The following is an 18155-nucleotide window of genomic DNA, read 5'->3' as shown; positions in this document are numbered from 1 at the left end:
TCCTTCCTTGGGTCATGTCCCACCTCTACACAAAATTTCATGGATATCTGTACAGTAGTTTATGGGAAATCCTGCTGACATTTAAAAATGACTGAGATCCAAGAATATATTGGGCCTACTTTGTGCCTCTATATGTATTTAATGTGATAATATGTGATGGTGTTCTTTTTATTATTATACTTTATTATATTTTATGTCATATAATTCAGCTGGTGTTTTAATTTAGGGTAAATTTAAAACCCATATAATGTCAAAATAAACGGATCCTGACCCAAAAAACTTTAAGATTATACAATTTTTATATTTTATATTTGGGTTAAATCAACTCACAGTAATTAAACGTATATCCCCTGATTCTCCTTACACTGATTTATGTTAATATACTTTATAATGTTCTCGTATTTTTTTGATATAAAGCTGAGGAGTACTGGAAGTTTGGTTTGTGTGACACGAGATGTTTAACGTTGAAGAGCGCTAGATGGCGCTGTTGCCCGCTTTGACTTGACGTTCGTTCCTCATTTCTAGCCGAAGAAGAAGAACACGTGTTTCCGGTGTTCCTCCAGTGAGCCGCAGAAGAAGTCAGTCCTGTAAATAAATCCTGTTTATCCCGCACAGGAAGTGAAAATGGTTCGTAAGTTAAAGTATCATGAACAGAAGCTGCTGAAGAAAGTTGACTTCATCAACTGGGAGGTGGACAACAACCTGCACGAGGTCAAAGTGCTGCGGAAGTACCACATCGAGAAGAGGGAGGACTACACCAAGTGAGTGTGTGTGTGGGGGGGCAGGGCAGTGTGTGTATGTGAGTGAGTGAGAGTGACCAGAGGAAATTGAACAATTCTTTGTTTAAAGATGAAGAGATTGTGTCTTTGATACAAGAGAAAATAACTGAGTAGTATATAGGGGTTGATTTAAATTCTGCATTTAAATCAACCTGCAGAGACTGGATTATTGGTTATTCCACAGCCAAAATGAAGAATGATGAGGAAGAAAATCAGTGGAAATTTAGAATATTATGAGTAGTAGGAGTATAGTGGCACAGGAGGATTGCATGGTAAGTACTGTTATGCACGGATTTAACTGATATTTATATAGACTGATCTAAAGATATAGGCATGTATAGTATACAATATTATTTGAATGCCAAAATAGTTTTTTACACATAGGTATAATTTCACAGTAATTTTGGTACATATGGAATAATATGTGTGGTAAAAGTTATAAAGATAGCATATACACAGAATAGAGAGAGAGTAACTGACCGTATTTTTTCCCTCTCTCCGTGGTCTAAGGTACAACAAGCTGAGTCGTAACATAAGAGATCTGGCACAGAAGATCAGAGACCTGGACGAGAAGGACGGCTTCAGAGCTCAGAGCACCCATCGACTGCTGGAGAAAATGTGAGGGCGATGAGCCTGTTCGACAAATTGTCAGACTCTTAACAGTTCATTCTAATATCCATCACTTTGGATTGTGCTGCCCGTCTCTCTCTTCAACGCCAGCCTTCACATAGTTTGGAGGTTTATGTCGTGTGCGTTGTGATTTCATGGAGATGGCCCGACCTTGAATATCTTTGGTTGGCGATCTCTGTTCATTCTGACAGAAAGAGCCAAATAACAAAACCCTCTGCTCAGTTGTGTACATAATTTGATCCCCTCTTCTATGAAGAGCAACAGCACAGTGACGTGGGAGACACCTTGTTATAAAGAGGGGTCCTTAAAGGGTACAGAAACTTTCTCAAACGTTCCACATGTTGACCATGTAGTTCTATACATGTTGGGTAATAACTAATTACACAGATGTTGTCTAATTATAACATTACATTTTGCAAATGTACATTGGACTCCTTAACACGTATTACTGCTGTATAATTGCCATTGTAACCCTCAGGTACACTCTTAAAATCACAAGGTTTTGACACAGATTATTGTTTCTTCCCACTAGTTACAGTATCGGCCTCATCCCCACCAAACAGAACCTCTCCCTCACAGAGAAGGTCACCGCTTCCTCATTCTGCAGGTAAATAATCCTGTACTGTTGTGTGTACGACTGTCACAATGTTACTCTCACTCAGTCCACAACACTTTGCCACTTGTCTGTTTCCTTGTCATTCCAATCACGTGTGCGCCCCCTGCAGGAGGAGGCTGCCTAGCATCATGTTGAACCTTCGTATGGCTCAGAATCTGAAGAACGCCGTCACCTTCATCGAACAAGGACGTATCCTTCTTTACTGCAGCTGCTTATACCCATTATATTGTCATGCACTCTCTTTCTTAGGTTGTTTTAGCTTTATTGTTTTTATGTTGAGCTTTTTTTCTTAGAGAGAAATTGCATTTGTCTACATCCAAAGGAAGAATTAGTTTTTTAGTGCAGTAGTGGACCTTGACACAGTCTCAGATGTGCGTGTTGGCCCAGACATCGTCACAGACCCTGCATTTCTGGTCTCAAGGTTGGTGTCCACATTTTGTTAACTACATTTCTTTAGAATTTTTTTTTAAAAACTGTATATTGTCACCAGCGAAAAAATTACAATCAGAATGTTTTTATCTCAAATGACCAAATCTTGAAACATACATTTTTCAGAAATATGGAAGATTTCGTCACTTGGGTCGACTCGTCCAAGATCAAGCAGCACGTCATGAACTATAACGATGAGGTGAGTTCAGTCTTCAGAATCTACTATTGAAAAAATACTACTTTTCAGTTGCTGAAGGAAAAAATCTGCAGTTGTATGTTTTGAAGCAACATACGTAATATTTAATCTGACTAACCAAACACACTTGGTGATAGATTTTATGTGGCCTCAGCATAATTATAATATTATGAAAATGACCTTTGTGGTTCTTTTGCAGAGAGATGACTTTGACCTGGTGGCATAAGTCAGTTTGCTAATTTGTTGCTCTGGAGGAGAAGACCGGGACAAAAACTCTGTGACATGAACACATCTACAACCCAGTATGAATCTCCTATCGGCCGGGATTGTGGAGATAAAACAAGGGCTTGTGTGTCCTCAGGAGTCCTGACTTATTCAAACAAAGACTGAAGGAGTTCACTTCCAGACTCCAAAGTTTTCCAATGAGCATTTTTCTTTTGACGTCACAATTTGCAGCTGAAATCTGATATGATCTATGTTTATACAGGGCGGCTTCTAGAGTTGTGTATCCGGGTTGCTCCCTCTCCTGTAACATGTTGTTTGCTCTGTATTATGTGTTCTTTATGTGAACACGACCAGCCTGAGTTTGTGAGGACCGTCCCCGGCCATCATGTTAACAACCTGTGTCGTACATACAGATGTAAAGTAGAAACTGGTTCTTTGATAAATATTTAATCTTTTCAACAAGACTTTGTTACAATGTAAACTTTATGAACAATAAACTTTCTTCTATCAAAATATTAAGACTTTTCATGAAACCTCTGCAAAATCATGTTTATGGTTTTTCTTTAATTCTGAATCCTACACCAACGTGTAAACATCTATTTGTCATCACCCTCTCTTAATATTCCAGTCAACAGTTGCATGAACTCCCCATGAAGCATTTGCTTACAAACACACACACAGACAGAAAGGTCCCATCACAGACCAATGGCTCAGTTTACACTATATGTGACGACATTCAACTCAGAGCTGAATAAAGCAAAGAGCATTAACCGACCTTTAAGGCACCTGCTACTTATCAAATGTAACAGGATCTGTTTTAATGCTAAGTTTTCTCAGAGAGACACCTCCTTCCTAACATCAGAGTCCTTGTCCGAGTCCCTCAGAGCCACCAGAAACGCACGTAGATGATGAGTGTGAAGAGGAACACTGTCACAGCAGCCACCTTGGCATACGCAGAGCGGGTGTTGAGGTATTTGGCATCGCTGCGGTACTTCTTCGACAGGGTGGTAAGATTGCTGGCCTTTGTGTCCAGAGCTGAGGGAAAATACAAACAGATGAATGAGACAGTGCTTTATCAATAAATGTACACTCAACAAGACAATAAAATCCAAAACATTGACACATTTACTGTAAAGCAGAATCAGAGCCTACTTGACACATGTAGCACAAACATTTTAAATAGCAATTTTCATAAAAGTAAAAGTTATCACAGCAGGGTAAACAAAAAATAGTTTCAAAAAAGAAAAGCTAAAATGTCCAAAGATTTCTCTGCAAATAACAGAGAGACCATAAGAAGGTTATATTTATCAGAAAATGATTCCCCATCGTATGATGCTATAAGTGGCATCATGAAGAAAGAAATCTGAAAATAACCTAATGTATAGTTCAATAATACATTTCCGAGGTATCTCTGCATCCTACAGGACTTAAGACACAAGTTAAAGCTTATATAGAAACTATTTTATGAATATATGGTTGGAATGATGTCAACTTAAGTCAGAAAATTATGTCATATATAGTATAGTATAACGTCGTAAACATTTTTCTGTACTCACCAGACAGAGCTTCTCCTCTTTGCAGAACCTCCTCAATATTGGCCACCATGATTCTCTGCACATCCTGCAGCTCTGTGTTGATGCTGCCCAGGTTCCTCCTGGCTCTGCTGTCAGCGTACATCTTCTTTGTTTTCTGGATGTATGTGTCTGGAACAGCGTATGTATGGGCAGAGTCAAGGTTTATGTTCACCCCGCAGAGACAACGCATTACAACGAGATCGCAAAACCATCTTACCAAACTCGATGAAAGAGTATGGCCTTGTCACTTTGGGCACCTTTTTTCCATACTGGTCATGGAACTCGTTGTTGAGGTCCTCGAGGTAGGCGAAAGCTATCTTTTTGGGGAATGAAGCCTCACAGAGGGTCAAGAAGCACACTCCCTGTGCTATTAAGTAGCTTAGAACAAGAAACAACAAATTTCAGCCACAGTTAGTCGTTATCTATAAGGACTTAAGTACATTAAACTAAACCACACTGAAATAAATAACACAATATATTACAGCAGGAGTACATGGCTTCTGTTTCAAGGTTGATGAATACAAGATGACTTGTATTTTCTTACTGAAAGTTCATATCTCCGGCCTCCAGGGTACAGCGGTCGGGACTCTGGGCATTCAGTTTACGGCACAGCTGCTTGGCCTGGCCCTGGTAATGCTGCAGGTCTCTGCCGGACTGACAAACACACAAACAAACAAACACAACAAACACAAACACAAACAAACACAACAAAAACAAACACAGGACGTAGTTAGACTCAGAGCTGACACTGACATGCAGGACCTTCAGTTGTGGAAGATCATTAACCCTCTGGGTTATGTAACATTGTGTAATAGATAAAAAAGCGCTGTGTGTAGAAGTGCGGTATGAAGGTGTGTGTGAATGGGTGAATATGACCTATACTATAAAGCCCTTTGAATGGAAGCAAAGACTGGAAAAGTGCTCTGTACAAATATTCCATTTACCACTTGATAAGTAATGAAATGAAAACATTTGACAAGCTGATCAATCAGACCTCGAAGAGGTTAAGTTTTCGCCTGCTGCGTTGGTTTGTTAGATAGTTAGCAGGATTACACAAACACTATGCAACCAATTTTCATGACGAGGGGCGGGGCATGACCCAAGACAGAACCAATTCAATTTTGGTGCAGATCTCGGGATTTTTGTATCCACTTTCTTTAACGCTGCGAGATGGGGCATTTTTCAACATATTCATTGATTTTTGTAAATTTTTCTAATTTTAATCAGACATGTTTAGGGGGCTGACGTTTATGATTGTGTGCACTTTGGTGTAGATCCAAATACAAGTACAGACCTAGTGAATTTAAATGTGGTTTCATTAGGGGACTGTTGGGCCTGGGGTTGCACTTTAATGAGTGCCATTGGAGTTTGTTTAGGACTTTTTGAACACAAAGTGCTTGACAGAATAAAAGATATCGATAAAAAACTATGAACAATAAAAACAATACTCCCCAGTCCCATCGGGCACACAAACAAAGGTTAAATGACTGAGTATTAAATGTCTCTATCAATCTTAAACATTTTATAACTGATCTAATTTGCAGTAACAGTACAATAATAAACTGTTCTATAGATTTATTTAAACTTAAATTGTATACCCACAACTCGTAGATGTACACGTAGAGATGGACAACATAACAACATTAAGCCACGTTCTAGTTAACTGACAAGTATATATCTTGTATTTTTATTTGACACATTGCAATTATTCGTATGCCGAACTTGTCAATGTAATTCCACTGATCTGAAACAGTGGATCCGCTTCGTTTTGAGCAGGTCTACTTCACACTCTGAGGATGAGCTAGCCGCCTCGGTGTTTGCGAACGGGGTTCTGCACAGAGACAGTGGCTATGAGGGGAAGCTAACTCTCATTCATACCTGTTCATCCTCCTGCACGGACGCAGACAGCGGGAGTCCGTCCGCCACACGCGCGATGATCGTGAGCACAATCATACCGACGGGGGTCAGCGTTCGGCGGCGTCGCCTGTGGCTTAATGTCCGAGTCAAGTGAACTTCAACAACTTTTCCCCTGTGTTTTTTAACTGTCAACTCTGACGAGCAGGAAGGAATGAGCTGGACGGAAGTGCGCGGTGCGTCGCCGAACTGGGTCCGGGTGGCAACTGATGGGGGGGGAAAAAACGCACATCGCAGTCAAATTTTCCCGTCGCATAAAGAGGAAGGATCTGTTTGTCAAATCCCACAGGGAACAATGTAGAGTATTTCGTGCTTTTCGACTAACAGCGAGGAAAACACAATGTGTTGAGTTGGTGGCGAGCAGATGTCAGAGTTGTGTGTGTTTTGCAGGCAGCGGGCGCAGTTTGGCGGCGGGAGCAGGACAGTGAAGAGGCCATGAGCTCCAGCAGTGAGAGCCGGAGCAGACAGCTGGCAGACGGACTGACTGCGGCTCCTCTGCGGCTGCAGCTGCGGGCTGAGCGCCTCCTCCACCTGGACTGAAACCTCCCTGAAGTCTAACCACAGGAAGGAGATCTCAAATTATGGACAAACCCAAAAGGTAAATGCAGGATTTATTGTTTGCGTTTGATTTAGTTCCCGGCCTATTGTTTGTTTATGTGACTGGTTGTGTCTGAGCGTTAATCGGTCCCCTTGTGTTTCCTGCCGGCGGAGGAATGGCTGCTCTCTTATCGCATCTTTTGTTATTGTTTGTATATGAACCCGCATCGTTGTTATCCTCTCACTGCCCTACTACTAACACAGCAGAGGGTTGATGTTTTGCAGCTTCCAAGTGACGCGTTCCCCTTCTTTCTCATGCTTATTGTTATTATGTATGATGCAGCTGCAGCTTTGCATCTTGATGTGAATGCGCACGTACGAGGTGAGGACAGCGAGGAGCGGAGGGATGTGCGAGCAGCAGATGACTCTGCAGCTGGACTCAGCTGTGCGCCAATGACCAACCACACCATGTGGGGATCGATCCCTCTGCCTCTGCAACATGCAGCACACTCGCGTCTGCAGTCACATCACGTACGTGTGGTGTAACGTGATCCATGTGGGTCATACACCGGTGGAGACGGGAGCAGTTTGCTTCTCACTGAAACCCTCCCATTCACTGGTGAATTAAAACAAGCCCTGGCTCCGCAGCCCAGCAGCGCGTTGAAAGGCCTTATTGTTGCGGTGCAGCTGGCACCGCCGTGCGCACGTTCAGACCGGCCGGTGCATGCGTGACTCACGGCCCGGCAACACCGTCTATTTTATTGTCTTTTCAGGAATCGACGGAGATGCCCGCGCGTTTTAATGCCAGGGTGGGGCAACTCATGACTAATTGATTATGAAAATTAGTGCTTCGCATGCTGCAGTCCAGGGGATTTCTCCCTTCGACTGGTTCACCTCCTCCACATGCGAGAGGCTCGTCCTGTTGTAATGATCACTGGGGCCACGCTCTCTCCACAGATGCTCCTCACATGATTTCCCCAGAGGCCACCAGTCAGTAGGCCTGTCTGATATCTGAGGGGGGGGGTTCAGAATAACTTTGGTGAAGTCCTGGATCTAACCGTGCGCCTCCTCCCTCACCTGTCCCCAGGTGTGCCTGTGATGCTCAGGGCTGAGGAGGAGAGCAGCTGAAGAGGAGGAGATGGGCTGCACCTCAGCCAAGCAGGTGTCAGCCGTGCCCAACGGGGAGGAGAGCCAGAATAAAGCCTACAGCAACGGAGACCTCCTCTCAGGTCAGTGTGTCAACTGGGCGCATCATAGTCTAACACTGCTGGCATGGGCATTTATAACCGTCTGCAAAACATGGACTCTTGTAAATAAGGTCACATGGATAAGATAAAATCAAATAAATCCATCCGCTGTTTAGTTTTATAAATTTCTTCAAGAATTTTGATGCGTCACCAGTGCTGATGTTAAGCTGATGCTGTCAGACAGTGACGGACTTCTTAATGAGTGCTGTCAAACCGTTAGAGCTCAATAAGAGGCAGCCATCAATCTGAGGAGCGTTTTCTCAATTAACTGAGTAATTGTTTGGTCATATTTCAAATTTCCATCACAAATTTCCCCAGAGCCTTTCATTGTTTTGTCTGACCAACAGTCTAAACCCCAGAGGTGTTCCATTTTTTAATTAAAAGAGAGAAAAACAACTAATCATCATTTCAAATGTTAAGCATTTTATCCTTGAAATGTGACTTAAATTGTTGCTGATTCGTTTTTTTATGGATTAGTGCATTATAGGGCTAGGCGAGTTGATTCTGATAATTGTCATGATAAATGTCACGATATTATTTTTTGTTAGTTTAAAGCGTTAGTGAAGGTTGTGGTTTTAAACTCTTCTTTACGGACAATGATGTGTTACACCTCCTCACAGTGCTTTCACAATATCAAAGTACGTCATAAATATGTATTACCCTTTTGTTATATTTCTGTGGAAGAAAATTATACTGCAATAATTACTGTTATTGTCTTATTGCCCACGCCTTGGGGATAATTTACTTCAGCTCTTGTTAGTTTATGTGTATGAATGTATTATATACAAATACTAAAACATAAAGTGAAATAAACATCTATCTCACTAACCCTTGTGAGCAGGTGTACTGTGCTAAAAGCAAAAAAGAGAAACTAAATTCCAAACTCTGTAGAAATCTAAAAACAATATATTTTCACAAGCTGTGAATGAAGAAGTCTGAATGCAATCTTTTTTTATAACATTATTAAGAGCTTAGTAGTAATGAACAAGCCCTGGATTAACTTTGGTCATTGTCCAGTTCTCTGGGTCAGATTGACCCCTTATTAGAGCTTTATTAAAGGTGCTGTATGTACGTTTTTGCTCTTGCTACATAGCCAACATTAGCATTAATAACTGTTTACTTGCCATCTAGCGGGGCCATCATGAGTCAAACCTAATTTCTTTACTGGCCAACAGCTGTCTCTAGGTTTTCTATAGCTTTTGTGCCTCTACTTAAGTTAGCATGCTAAACAGAGAAACTCAGTTCCCTCAATACCTTCACAGACGGCTGTGCTTACAGTTTGTGATTCTATTATCTATAAGACAAGTTTTGCCCATTACACTGGCTTAACAAATGTGGGTCAAACGTTTATGAGTATTATTTTCATAAGAAAAAGTAGTTTTAAATATTAACTGCAATAATCGTAAGCCACCACTGCATTAATGTGATGTGTCCATCAGGCCATCAGCATCATATCTGTATTTTCATTTCCTCTCTAAGTGCGTGGGAGTGGGGGGGGGGGAGGAGGAGGGGGCTGGGCACGGATCAGACGGACAGCTCATGTGCTCGCCGCTTGCCAGCCATTGTTAAGAGGGGCTTTAGTCTGGAGCGTGAGAATTCGAGCACATAATTACTTTGCCAAGTAGTGAACTGTGAGAACTGTTAACTCAGAGGGTTGCGGCAGAGAGTGGGTCGTCCTCTGCCTGCCCGCCGCTCGCCTCTGTGGTCGTGTATTAATAAGAGGAGACGTGCTCCTCTTTGACTCTCTGTCTCCCACTCTGTCACAGATGAGTACAAGATGAGAGGAGTGGAGAAAGTCAAGTACATCAGCGGAGAAGAGGGAGGAGTGGACGGCCAGGACAGCACAGTCTGTGATTCTATTCTACTCTACTCTACTCTAATATAATCTATTCTATTCTTCTCTATTCTATTCTTCTCTATTCTTCTCTACTCTTTTTTTTTTGTCTTCAAAATGACATTTATGGTCCTGAATGATGTCTTCTGTTTTAGGTTCCTGTTTATAGAAAAGTGCATTTGTAAATAAACTAAGTCATGACAAACATATCATAGACTGTATATAAAGAAGGATGACATGACTTCTTCCCAAAAGTGAAGCACAAGTGTCTCGACCGCCCCCTGGTGGATGGCTGCAGTATAGGTCATAAACTAAGCTTCTTCCACGTTAGTTCATGGGACATGGACCTGACTAAAGACAGCGTCTGGGCTTTTATGTCGTTCTTATGACAGTGATGTTTGTTCAAGTGCTCATTTCTCCTGGTTTGATGCTATTAAAACAGGGTGCAATGTCGACACCATGAGAGTGACTCGCAAACGGTGGAGCACGTGTATCGGTGGGACCTCGCCACCACGGCTCCATCCCCTGATCACTACGGCACAGACTTTAGCTTCAAATGTGCAACATGGCGGCGTCCGCATGCAGGATATTTTGGCTTCATTTCTTGATAGTGGGAGGAAGTGTAGTCGTCCATCTTTACATACTGTCTATCATTCATATTCCCCCTTAATCTGATTAGATCGTAGAGCAGTGTGTGTCACACATTTGCATATAAAGAAAACAAGACACAATTATGCTTTAATATAATGGAGTTTCTATTGACATTTGTAAAGTTCAGCACTTTTAAATATATTTTCAAATAACAGGTGTAATTAGTTGATATGGGAAAAACGTTATGCTTTCCATTCTGCTGTATAATGCAATTCAATAAGCCAGTTTGTGTTCTTGTGTGGATTTGTGTGTTGTCCCACAGGAGAAAAGCGCTCTCCTGGGTAAAGGCCAACAAATGGATGAAACAGGATCGAATGGAAATGAAAAGATACTGTAAGTGTCGCCGGCTGATGGAGGAGCTGTTTTTGACCAATTTAAATGTCATTACCATACATTTACATACATATTGTGTATTGACAGAGTGTTTGTCTGTTTGGCTCTAACCTGCTGCCCCGTGTTTCCCTGCAGGAGCTTCCACTCCTCCGAGAGTCAGCAGGAGTTCTTCAGGATGTTGGATGAGAAAATTGAAAAGGTGAATGACAGGAACGACAGAATCTGTCATTGGAGGGCCACTGTTTGATTTTGTGTTTTTGCAGAAAGCCGCGGCTAGAGGACATAATGGAGGTTAATCCTTTCACTGCAGCAAATCTGTAGCAAGTGAGGACACAACAGATGACATAATGATATCACAAAAGAGCCTCAATCTGTCACGTCCCGTGCATTTCGCTAGTGTGCTGGTTTAAAGTGGTGTTGTTGAAAACAAAAACAAAATCTTTACTGGCAGCGCTGCACTGCGACAGGATCTGGTCACAGAGAGGAGTGGTTTAGGTAACTTATGACCTGAGACTCTGCAGAAAGCTACAGCCACTCTCATAGATCTCACAGCCGACAGTGCATATCCCAGCAAAACCCAAACCATCAGGTCGAAGGAGTGGACTGCAGAGCTCAGAGAACAGGGGAAGGCTACAACAAAATAAATCTGCTGCATTTATGGTTCCCAAAAGTAGCGTCCATAACTCTTACATGTAAGAAGTGTGGAACAGCCAGGACTCTGACTAGAGCGGGAGAAGAGATCTGATGTGTGTGTGAGCACAGAGAGGAGGAGAGAAGCCGTATGTAAGGTTTCAACCAGCTTTGTTAATATAGATGTTGAAATGACTAAAGCCCGACAGATTTTTTGGGGTCGACATTTTAACAAAGTAAAAGTACAAATAAATACACACAAATATGCTGCAGTAAAAGCATCACATTTACCTTTCTACTAAAAGTAAGTAAGAACTCGCTTTTAAAATATATAATATATTAAAAGTAAAAGTACTTACAGAGAACATATAACGCTTGTAAAATGTAGTGGAGTACATATTTGCAGATATATGAAGTGGAGTAAAACTGAAAAGTACCTGAAAATAAATCAACTTACGCACAGTAATGAAGTAAATGTACTTAGTTATTTTTCCCACTTTATCTTTTATGTGCCCTGTGTCCTTTTAGTCAACTGCCTTGTCTGGTTTAAAAGTTTTGGTTTTACTTCTTGTCGTTAAGCACTTTATAACATGACTATCCGCTATGTAAATAAGGTGGATTATCAAGAAAGAGACAAGAACACTAACGTTTCTCTGCTGTGTATCCAGGGCCGGGACTACTGCTCAGAGGAGGAGGACATGACATAGCACTGTGGCCGTTCCTCCGTCAGTCCGCAGAATGAAAGGAACTGTCTTTCCAGTGTTAGGGATGGAGCCCACCATGTGACACCACGTCCAGGGCGAATCTGTCCCGTCTCCACTGTCCCTTGTGTGTATGCGCCTGAGAAGAACGGATCACTGACTCGAATCAAGCACCTTTTTGCCGTCCTGCTCGCGACCAGCTCTGTTGATTAACCCTGAAAGAGACTGAAATCCAACATCCGAGACGGTTCAGTATTTGTACGTCTGCAGAGGGAGAGAAGACTGCGCTTTACTCTCCCGATGAAGCCATGGAAATGTTGGGATCCTCAGTAGGAAGCTTCTTTTTCCGCTTTTTTGGAAAACTCTTGAAAGATCAATATACACGGCTGTCATGGAGATATCATGTAGACATTAGAAACACAGACTGTTTTATTTAATTATCCAACAGTGGGAATGATCAGCGCTGTTGTGGACGCTGAGTCAAAGTGAAAATAATGTCTCTGTCTGCATTATTTTAAATATTTCATCCTCCTGAAAAGTGGACAGGTTGGAAACTTACATTCCGAGACACAGTATGTACCTCTTTTCTACAGCTTGTTGGCCAGTGCGGTGTGTTCGTCTGTCCCTGTCTGTTTCTGTATAACGAGTATTTATGTTGAATAAGGCTCAGGGCTGAAGTGTTGTAATATTTGTCCCATATAGTCGAGTCCTTCCTCTCATCGAGACACTGCTGCACCATTCAAATATAAAGAGACACACACACACACATGCACTCTCACGGCGGGGTCACTGACGAGCCCCGCTTCAGTATCTGCTCCATGTTAACCCTGCAGGGCGGTGGACACTGCGACATCACAGATTAGCCTCATTATGTGTTTTAATCACCAGTGTTACATTTTTTTTGTTCTGTTTGTATGTTGAACTTTTGTTTTTCTAGAAAAAATTAAAAGCGTTTTCAGTAACTTCTCCACACAGCTGAGGTGTTGTGTTGTTCTAATAAACAGAGCTGGGAGTGTAAGTAGAGCTGCAGCCGACACAAACAACCTGCAGGGGGAATCGGTTTGTCAACAATATATTCAGTGAAGCTAATATCAGTCAGACTAGGATTGGCTACAATACAAAGCTATAGCAGCAGGTTGGTCAAATCAAAACATAAAAAAAGCACAAAATCCTTACAAAGATATGAATTGACTGACCATCTCTTGTTGCCACTTGTTTAAATTAAACTCAAATCCTACTCTCCCTCTTAGCTGATCTAAAACTAGAATGGCGCTCTGCAAAGGCGCAGCAGTCTCTTAGATCCAATCAAACTAATCAATTTTAGTTCCTGATTGTTTTTCATTAAGATCCATGAATTATTCCCTTGGATTGTTGAAAAACACCCTCATCTCAATGTGAAAGTGGGTTAAGAAAAGAAATCCTGGATCCGATCCACACCAAATTGAATGGGTTCTTCCCTGACCACCCACACTGCATCCTTTCACCAAGTTGTGTGGTAATCCATTTGGTCATTGTTGTGTTATCTTGCTTACAAACAATCACACAGTGGGGAAAAATACACACACATAACCCTCTTTGTATGGGTAACTCCTCCCTGTTTACATAGCCTTTACCTTATGTCATATCTGACAATGATCCTCTCGAAACAGGGTACTTTTGTCTTTAAAGGAAGTAAAATATGATCAAGCAAACTAGAGACAAACTAATCATGTCTGGTAGTTATTAAGACTCAGAAATCCTTCATAACCTCATCCAAATGACTTATTTACTTAATGTGTTGCATCTCTTGATTATCATTTGATATAACTTGCAGATATCAATATGTGCATCAGCCTCAGTTCACCAACAGTTGGACGATGTTGTAATGCAGCCAACTCATGCAGTGAACTCCAGAGATCCTCCGGAGACGTGAATGTGTGAATGCAAATTTCCAAGTGGGAGGCTCCAGAGTTCCTGTGGACCTTCTCTGCCTGGCCCTCTAGTATGAAGTCTGCAGACAGTACGTAAGGACACGATGTGAGAACACAGCAGGAGATACTCTGCTGGATTCACTGCGAGTGAATGGGGGGTTGCGCGACAGACGCAAAAATATAAAACACAAAAAGAAAAGAAAAAACTCATGGTGAAAAAGTGGAGGCATAAACGTAGAAGACCCAGACGATCATGTGATCTCCGCAGGGGAATACGCGACATCCTGCCTGTGCCTGCTGCTCCAGCCATCACCTGAATCCTGCGAAGAATTGGTTGCTGTTGTGAACACGTGTGAGCAGAGAACCTCCTGCTGTGTTGTGCATATGTTTAAGGCAAAGAGTGGAGAAAGTCCAGACCCAGTTTTCTGGGAGATCATCTGCAGGACATGTCTTAGAAAAGGGCTTTATTAAGAGAGAATCACAGGCTGTCGCCTCATATGTCCCATGGAAGAGTCCAGTTGCACCTGTCTTACACAGACTGAGAATGTCTTTCTGTCCTTTCTTTAGTTCATCACCTCCTCCCTCCAGCTTCTCCGTGCGGCTGGCGTCTCTTCCGGTGCTGCCGGCGCCCGGCGTCCTGAAAGGGCCCCACAGGAGGGTCGGGTGTCACCAAACCATCGGTCATCTTCTGGTAGACTAGTGTGGAGTCCGATGCCACCGCACACAGCACCACGGGAAAGCCTCTGTCCAGCACGTGTCGTATGCTGCACAGCAGAGAGGAGGATTACAGTTAGCACATGGGAAGAAGATGAGCTGTGGTGGTAAAAGAAAAAAAAAAGCCTCTTCACCTTCTGTGGCACAGAGATCGGTGAGCAGGTAGAGGAAGGACGGTCTGGATGGGGGCTCCATCCTTCACTCTCCCTTCTAACAACACCAACTGCAGCTCAGGACTCTTGAGGCTAGACACGTCCTTCCACCGACGCACTGAGGAGAACACGACACGAGTGTGAGAGTGTGTGAGAGACAGTGAGAGACAGTGTGAGAGGGGTCTATAGACTGAGCAAAGGTCCTGCAGTGTCAGTAACTTTTATGCTTCATCCCCACACACTCACTTATATCGATTTTGTTATTTCTTATGTCGTTATATTAAAGGGGACATAGCATGCCCATTTTACCACAAGTTGATATGGTTCCTTGGGGTCTTAATGAAATGTCTGTAACATACTTTGGTCAAAATACCACAAGGATCATTTAAAACAGCACCCTTTTTACCCTGTATAAAACAGCCCTCCACAGAGCGACCTGTTTTGACTGCCTGTTCCTTTAAATGCTAATGAGCCAGCTCCCCCCTCCCCCCTCTCCCCCCATGATTTTAAACGATATAAATTACATATTTTATATGATATAAATTATCAAATATGCATCCCATACTTTGTATTCCCCTTGTTGTCCTGGAGTTTTAATTTTCCCAATCACATAATTAAATGTCCCCCTCTGCCCATCCACTACAAGCACACAAGCAGACAGACAGAGAGAGAAAGAGAGGTGGGGGGCTATGAAGACCATCATTTACCCCCGAACCCCGACATTCAACGGGTACAACAACAAGCGGAGAAAGCAGAATCGCGGGCTGACCTTATATGTACAGTCTATGGGGCTGACCAGCCCCATAGACATAGACCAACGGCGCTGCGCTGCCTCGCAGCGGCACTTCCGCGTCCGGTGTACCCCGGAGGAACTACTGTAACCCGGCGGAACTACTGTAACCCGGCATACAGTAGAGCTGAACACTGCGGAAGTCTTCCACACAGCTGGCAGTGTGGAAGACCGCTGCGAGCGCAGCGCTGCTTCAGCGCGCAGCCGCCTGGCTGTTCACACGGACGAGCATTTCTCCGCGCTGGTCAGCCCCATAGACTGTACATATAAGGTCAGCCCGCGATTCTGCTTTCTCCGCTTGTTGTTGTACCCGTTGAATGTCGGGGTTCGGGGTTACAGTAGCGCTGAACACTGCGGAAGTCCTCCACACTGTTGGCTGTGTGGCGCTGACACAAATTCCAGCTCACGCACGGAGAGCGGCTCGGCCCCGAGCAGCTGCTGCAGCCTCCCAGTCCCAACGATCCAGACAAATGCCACATGTGAGTGAATCGCGGGCTGACCAGCGGAGAAATGCTCGTCCCGTGTGAACAGCCCGGCTGCGTGCTTGGGAACGGCGCTGCGCTGCCTCGCAGCCTCTGGTGTAAACCCGAAGTAACGAGTGTGGGGGACGGGGGTGGGCCAAGACCATGTAGGAGACTTCCAGTGTATTGTTACGACACAATACCCAGGAAGCGCAATCGAGTCGCTCAAGCATGACGTTTCTGACTTAGAGGAACTATAACAAAACGCGCGAGTGTTTTTTCCCCAGAGTTTTTGGGTTGGTAGACATGCCAGATACCCACATTAACCTGTAGAAGCACTAACAAAGTGGAATTTGCATGCTATGTCCCCTTTAAGTGAAAGATGCAAGACGTCACTTTTAATCCTCAAACATGAAACTTTATCTCCTGTGAATGTGACATTGACAATATTGTACACAGTTGTAGATTCTATTATGGACCCCATGTTTGTGTCTTCAGTCCACACATTCACATGAACTACACTGGAATAAAAAGGATTATTTTACTAAGTTTGCTATTGTCTTTAGAAATAATCTAAATAAACATTTACTCAGTAGAATTATGTTTTACAAGTTAAAACAGGAGTTAGACCACAGTGTTTGGTGGTAAAAGTATTATTCTTATATTGATTTATTCACCTCAACACCATACATAAATCCATAGAATAAAGAACAGGATTGGCTGGTTGTTAAATGAAACCTCAGGCTCTGACCCAATGAAACAGAGTGACACAGACACTCACCCTCCGTTAGATCCATGTAGACGAGGAAAGCTGCGTGCAGCTGAGCGCTGTCCTCAACCTCCAGGTCCTTCATCTGCTGATACTGAGGACACAGACAGACACTGGTAAGTGCGGGTTTTACCAGCGGGCACCTGAACGCAGCACAGATCTGAACCTCTAACACCTGGACTCACCGCTGGATGCAGCAGGATCCAGTTCTGACGAGGAGGAGCTTCGTCTGACGCCTCAGACATTTGAACTGCTCAGGAGTCCAGTTTACTGGCAGGACACACAACTAATACTACAAATACTACTACTACTACTACTAATACTACTGCTGCTGTACCGACATGTGTGTGCTGTGTTTACTGGTTATACCGGCGTGTTACTCTGAAAGCCGTCCGGGCGGAATGCCTCTATTCTTGTGTTCCGCGTAGCCTGTCAGACAAAAAAGCCCAAAAAACGAATACATAAACTATTTATAGCCTAAATATAATAAATACATTTACTATATTTTAAATTTACCGTATTTGACTATATTTACTTTATTTTACTTTATTTATCATATTTATTTTTCACTTTCATTTACTGTATTTACTATATATATATACATATATATATATATATACATGTAAATTTCAATATACAATATATAACATATATCGTTTTTTGTCGTTTTGAAAAATAAAAATCAAGTCAACTCATTTTACATTTCCACACTCGAAATTTATATGAAATGTTGCAAAGACTTTGAAACAAGATATAGATCACTGGTGAAGCCTGTCAAAAGTTATATTCTATTATTTATGAATTCACTTCAACAGCGTAAGTAAATAGAAGAAAAAACGAAATAATAGAAAAACAGGTTCACCATGTATATCTCTGTTTGATATATACAAGGTTTACATTTTTTGGAGCCAACATGGGAAAGAAGTCCATGAATAGTTTGAAAATCGTCATGACAACTGTGCAAATTGTGGTCACGAAAGATATGAAGATCATGTTAATAAATAGACTTTGAGGTCTGATTAATGAGTCGACACTATAGACATCACTTTCCATTCATCTATGT

At 42.5% G+C, this 18155-nt stretch overlaps 4 protein-coding genes across 7 annotated transcripts; 2 read left to right on the top strand and 2 right to left on the bottom strand.

The window, feature by feature from the left end:
- The first annotated feature begins 515 nt into the window (after positions 1-515).
- On the top strand, positions 516-3388 carry imp3 (IMP U3 small nucleolar ribonucleoprotein 3). Its single transcript, XM_035170321.2, has 7 exons — positions 516-761; positions 1290-1397; positions 1942-2016; positions 2135-2214; positions 2395-2446; positions 2581-2653; positions 2850-3388. The coding sequence occupies exons 1-7, from the start codon at positions 625-627 to the stop codon at positions 2874-2876; spliced, it is 552 nt and encodes a 183-aa protein (XP_035026212.1). The 5' UTR covers positions 516-624; the 3' UTR covers positions 2877-3388.
- On the bottom strand, positions 3307-6536 carry sec22ba (SEC22 homolog B, vesicle trafficking protein a). The gene is made up of 5 exons (XM_035170320.2): positions 6328-6536; positions 4994-5103; positions 4667-4827; positions 4432-4578; positions 3307-3910 (listed from the first exon to the last, which is right to left on the bottom strand). The coding sequence occupies exons 1-5, from the start codon at positions 6400-6402 to the stop codon at positions 3756-3758; spliced, it is 648 nt and encodes a 215-aa protein (XP_035026211.1). The 5' UTR covers positions 6403-6536; the 3' UTR covers positions 3307-3755.
- On the top strand, positions 6520-13270 carry zgc:55943 (uncharacterized protein LOC406337 homolog). Of its 3 annotated transcripts, none has more exons than XM_035170325.2 (7): positions 6520-6660; positions 6754-6961; positions 7988-8129; positions 9914-9993; positions 10895-10965; positions 11101-11164; positions 12264-13270. In XM_035170325.2, the coding sequence occupies exons 3-7, from the start codon at positions 8039-8041 to the stop codon at positions 12300-12302; spliced, it is 345 nt and encodes a 114-aa protein (XP_035026216.1). In that variant the 5' UTR covers positions 6520-6660; positions 6754-6961; positions 7988-8038; the 3' UTR covers positions 12303-13270. The 3 variants fall into 3 exon arrangements, with proteins under 3 accessions (XP_035026216.1, XP_035026217.1, XP_047197940.1); XM_035170326.2 differs by having other exon boundaries at positions 6574-6660; positions 6758-6961; XM_047341984.1 differs by lacking the exon at positions 6520-6660 and having other exon boundaries at positions 6674-6961.
- Positions 13271-14065: 795 nt separating this feature from the next.
- On the bottom strand, positions 14066-17478 carry tsen15 (TSEN15 tRNA splicing endonuclease subunit). 2 transcript variants are annotated; one of them, XM_035170322.2, is made up of 4 exons: positions 17278-17478; positions 17099-17186; positions 15055-15190; positions 14066-14970 (listed from the first exon to the last, which is right to left on the bottom strand). In XM_035170322.2, the coding sequence occupies exons 1-4, from the start codon at positions 17335-17337 to the stop codon at positions 14778-14780; spliced, it is 477 nt and encodes a 158-aa protein (XP_035026213.2). In that variant the 5' UTR covers positions 17338-17478; the 3' UTR covers positions 14066-14777. The 2 variants fall into 2 exon arrangements, with proteins under 2 accessions (XP_035026213.2, XP_035026214.2); XM_035170323.2 differs by having other exon boundaries at positions 17105-17186.
- Between the last annotated feature and the right edge of the window lie 677 nt (positions 17479-18155).

This window comes from Hippoglossus stenolepis, chromosome 11 (assembly GCF_022539355.2).
Source record: "Hippoglossus stenolepis isolate QCI-W04-F060 chromosome 11, HSTE1.2, whole genome shotgun sequence".
NCBI lineage: Eukaryota > Metazoa > Chordata > Actinopteri > Pleuronectiformes > Pleuronectidae > Hippoglossus > Hippoglossus stenolepis.
Note: the sequence above shows the minus strand (reverse complement) of the source record. Positions and strands in the feature narration are given on the sequence as shown.

Coding starts and splice junctions, on each gene's coding strand:
- imp3 (XM_035170321.2), top strand. CDS start 625: ATGGTTCGTAAGTTAAAGTATCATGAACAGAAGCTGCTGAAGAAAGTT. Junction 1,398..1,941: donor CATCGACTGCTGGAGAAAAT/GTGAGGGCGATG, acceptor TCTTCCCACTAG/TTACAGTATCGGCCTCATCC. Junction 2,654..2,849: donor TCATGAACTATAACGATGAG/GTGAGTTCAGTC, acceptor GTTCTTTTGCAG/AGAGATGACTTTGACCTGGT.
- sec22ba (XM_035170320.2), bottom strand. CDS start 6,402: ATGATTGTGCTCACGATCATCGCGCGTGTGGCGGACGGACTCCCGCTG. Junction 5,104..6,327: donor CCGTGCAGGAGGATGAACAG/GTATGAATGAGA, acceptor TGTGTTTGTCAG/TCCGGCAGAGACCTGCAGCA. Junction 3,911..4,431: donor AAGAGGAGAAGCTCTGTCTG/GTGAGTACAGAA, acceptor ATTTTCCCTCAG/CTCTGGACACAAAGGCCAGC.
- zgc:55943 (XM_035170325.2), top strand. CDS start 8,039: ATGGGCTGCACCTCAGCCAAGCAGGTGTCAGCCGTGCCCAACGGGGAG. Junction 10,966..11,100: donor AATGGAAATGAAAAGATACT/GTAAGTGTCGCC, acceptor GTTTCCCTGCAG/GAGCTTCCACTCCTCCGAGA. Junction 11,165..12,263: donor TGGATGAGAAAATTGAAAAG/GTGAATGACAGG, acceptor CTGTGTATCCAG/GGCCGGGACTACTGCTCAGA.
- tsen15 (XM_035170322.2), bottom strand. CDS start 17,337: ATGTCTGAGGCGTCAGACGAAGCTCCTCCTCGTCAGAACTGGATCCTG. Junction 15,191..17,098: donor GGATCTAACGGAGGGTGAGT/GTCTGTGTCACT, acceptor TGTTCTCCTCAG/TGCGTCGGTGGAAGGACGTG. Junction 14,971..15,054: donor CGATCTCTGTGCCACAGAAG/GTGAAGAGGCTT, acceptor TCTGCTGTGCAG/CATACGACACGTGCTGGACA.